The sequence below is a fragment of the Populus euphratica genome, unplaced genomic scaffold (genome assembly GCF_000495115.2).
Source record: "Populus euphratica unplaced genomic scaffold, PopEup_1.0 scaffold48.1, whole genome shotgun sequence".
In the NCBI taxonomy this organism is placed as follows: Eukaryota; Viridiplantae; Streptophyta; class Magnoliopsida; order Malpighiales; family Salicaceae; genus Populus; species Populus euphratica.
Window position 1 is genome coordinate 375,052 of NW_011499879.1, and position 2,987 is coordinate 378,038.

Genomic DNA, 2,987 nt, shown 5'->3' on the forward strand with positions numbered 1-2,987 from the left:
TAATTTTTTTAAAATAAAAAAATATTTTAATATATTTTAATATAAAAAATATTTTAAAAAATAACCACAACAATTTTTCCAAACAAATAAATACCAGAATAAATTAAATTAAATAATACAGTGAAAAAACCCCATACGGTAAGGCGTGGACAACCATGCTAGCTGGTTTCTAAAATTCAAACAGATCCAAGATTGCCTTGTCCTCAACTATTGAATTTATACTAAGAGTTATGCACACGAATCCATCGTATACAGACCGCTCATTTTAGATGAAAGGGGCCAGCAATGTTCTTCAGAAAAAACCATAAACCAGTTGACAATGGAGCACCATCCAAGTATACATAGAGCTTCTTTCTGACAATGACTAGCGGGGTTATCAAGTCCTCATACACAATTCTTGGATGTACTTTTGGTGTCTTGTAAACAAGTAACAACAAGTTTTGCTACAACGATCCAACCACAAACATATTGATCAAAGAAAAATTCCAAACACTTGCTGATGCCGGCTATCGTTGACACCAACAAAGTAAAATTATCTTCCTTTGTCGACTCCCTATATAAGACCTTATGTTTGAGGTTGTTTTCACTCAAATAACGAGAAATATACTACTCTTCCTTTGTCGACTCCCTGTATAAGACCTTATGTTTGAGGTTTTTTTCACTCAAATAACGAGAAATATACTACTCCTCTTACTAATATGGAAGATCGGAGTGTCAAAATATTACCAACTATGTTGGTTACGATCCTTCTTTTTCTCACTTCCATGTTTAGCTCAACACGGGCTCGAGCTGTTATTGATCCATTACCAAGTTCATCCAGCACTAAATCCATTATAAAGCAGGAAAGCAACTTGGTAACTTACATTATCTTCTTAAAGAAACCGGAAGATATGGTGTCTGCTGAACGCGAAGAACTGGATAGCTGGTATCAATCATTTTTACCAGCAGTTACCACCTCAAGCTCAAACCAACAGCGCTTGGTACATTCCTACCACAACGTGGTCACGGGGTTTGCTGCAAAACTTACAGAGAAGGAAGCAAAGGCTATGGAAATGAAGGAAGGGCTCGTGTCAGCCCATCCCCAGAAGGTTTTCCGTGTGAAGACAACTCATACTCCTAGCTTCTTGGGTCTACAGCAAAATTTAGGATTTTGGAACCACTCCAATTATGGAAAAGGAGTGATAATTGGAGTCTTGGACAGTGGAATAACACCAAGTCACCCTTCATTTAGTGACGAAGGAATGCCTCCTCCACCGGCAAAATGGAAAGGGAAATGTGAACTTAATGGAACTCTATGTAACAACAAGCTTATTGGTGCGAGGAATTTTTATTCTGCAGGTAAACCCCCAGTTGATGATAATGGACATGGGACACACACAGCAAGCACTGCTGCTGGAAGTCGAGTACAGGGTGCTAGCTTTTATGATCAGCTCAATGGAACTGCTGTTGGCATAGCTTCCTCAGCTCACCTGGCAATATATCAAGTTTGTGACGGGTTCGGTTCTTGTGAAGAAAGCAATATATTAGCTGGAATGGACACTGCAGTAGAGGATGGCGCCGATGTGCTCTCACTGTCCCTTGGTGGTGGATCGCTACCATTCTACGAGGATTCAATTGCAATAGGTGCATTTGGTGCAATTCAAAAGGGCATTTTTGTGAGTTGTGCTGCAGGGAATGAAGGACCTTATAAAGAATCATTATCAAATGAGGCCCCATGGATCCTCACTGTAGGAGCAAGTACCGTTGACAGAAGCATAAGAGCAACGGTGTTGCTTGGAAACAAGGCGTCATATGATGGGCAATCCTTTTACCAGCCAACAAATTTTTCTTCAACGTTGTTGCCACTTATTTATGCTGGTGCTAATGGTAGTGATACAGCAGCATTCTGCGATCCAGGGTCCTCGAAAGATGTTGATGTCAAGGGAAAGGTTGTGTTGTGTGAGAGTGGTGGATTTTCAGAATCAGTTGATAAAGGCCAAGAAGTGAAGTATGCTGGTGGTGCTGCAATGATTATCATGAATGATGAGCTTTCTGGCAACATTACCACAGCCGATTTCCATGTATTGCCGGCATCAGATGTTACTTATGCTGATGGCTTGAGTATCAAAGCCTATATAAAGTCAACATCATCACCGATGGCCACGATACTTTTTAAAGGAACTGTTTTTGGGGTTCCGTATGCCCCCCAGCTTGCTTACTTTTCCTCAAGAGGCCCAAGTTTGGAAAGTCCGGGGATCTTGAAGCCAGACATTATAGGCCCTGGCGTTGACATTCTAGCTGCATGGCCATATGCTGTGGACAACCACAGGAATACAAAATCCACATTTAATATGATTTCAGGCACCTCAATGGCTACTCCCCATCTTAGTGGGATTGCAGCATTGCTTAAAAGCTCGCACCCTCACTGGTCACCTGCTGCCATAAAATCTGCAATAATGACTACTGCTAATTTAACGAATCTTGGAGGAACGCCAATTACTGATGATAGCTTTGGTCCAGTTGATGTGTTTGCCATTGGTTCAGGCCATGTGAATCCAACAAAAGCAGATGATCCAGGGTTTGTTTATGATATCCAACCCGACGATTACATTCCCTACTTATGCGGTCTTGGCTACAATAACACAGAGGTAGGAATCATCGTGCAGCGCCCTGTGACATGCTCAAACAGTTCCAGCATACCAGAAGCACAGCTAAACTATCCTTCATTTTCTATAAAATTGGGGTCAACTCCTCAGACTTACACAAGAACGGTAACAAATGTTGGCCCTTTCAAATCATCTTACATTGCTGAGATCATTGCACCACAAGGTGTTGATGTTAAAGTAACACCCAATGCAATTCCATTTGGCGGGGGGGATCCAAAAGCAACCTATTCAGTAACATTTACTCGAACTGCCAACGTGAACTTGCCATTTTCTCAGGGATATCTGAATTGGGTTTCTGCTGATCATGTTGTTAGAAACCCAATTGCAGTTACATTTGAATAG

The 2,987-nt window shown here is 41.3% G+C and overlaps 1 protein-coding gene across 1 annotated transcript; it reads left to right on the forward strand.

Annotated features, from left to right (window-relative positions):
• The first annotated feature begins 698 nt into the window (after positions 1-698).
• LOC105128964 (subtilisin-like protease SDD1) lies at positions 699-2,987 on the forward strand. Its single transcript, XM_011030823.1, has one exon. It carries the CDS (start codon positions 699-701, stop codon positions 2,985-2,987), a length of 2,289 nt encoding a protein of 762 aa, XP_011029125.1.

Bases quoted from the DNA above. Each gene is read 5' to 3' on its own strand.
- LOC105128964 (XM_011030823.1), top strand. From the start codon at position 699: ATGGAAGATCGGAGTGTCAAAATATTACCAACTATGTTGGTTACGATC.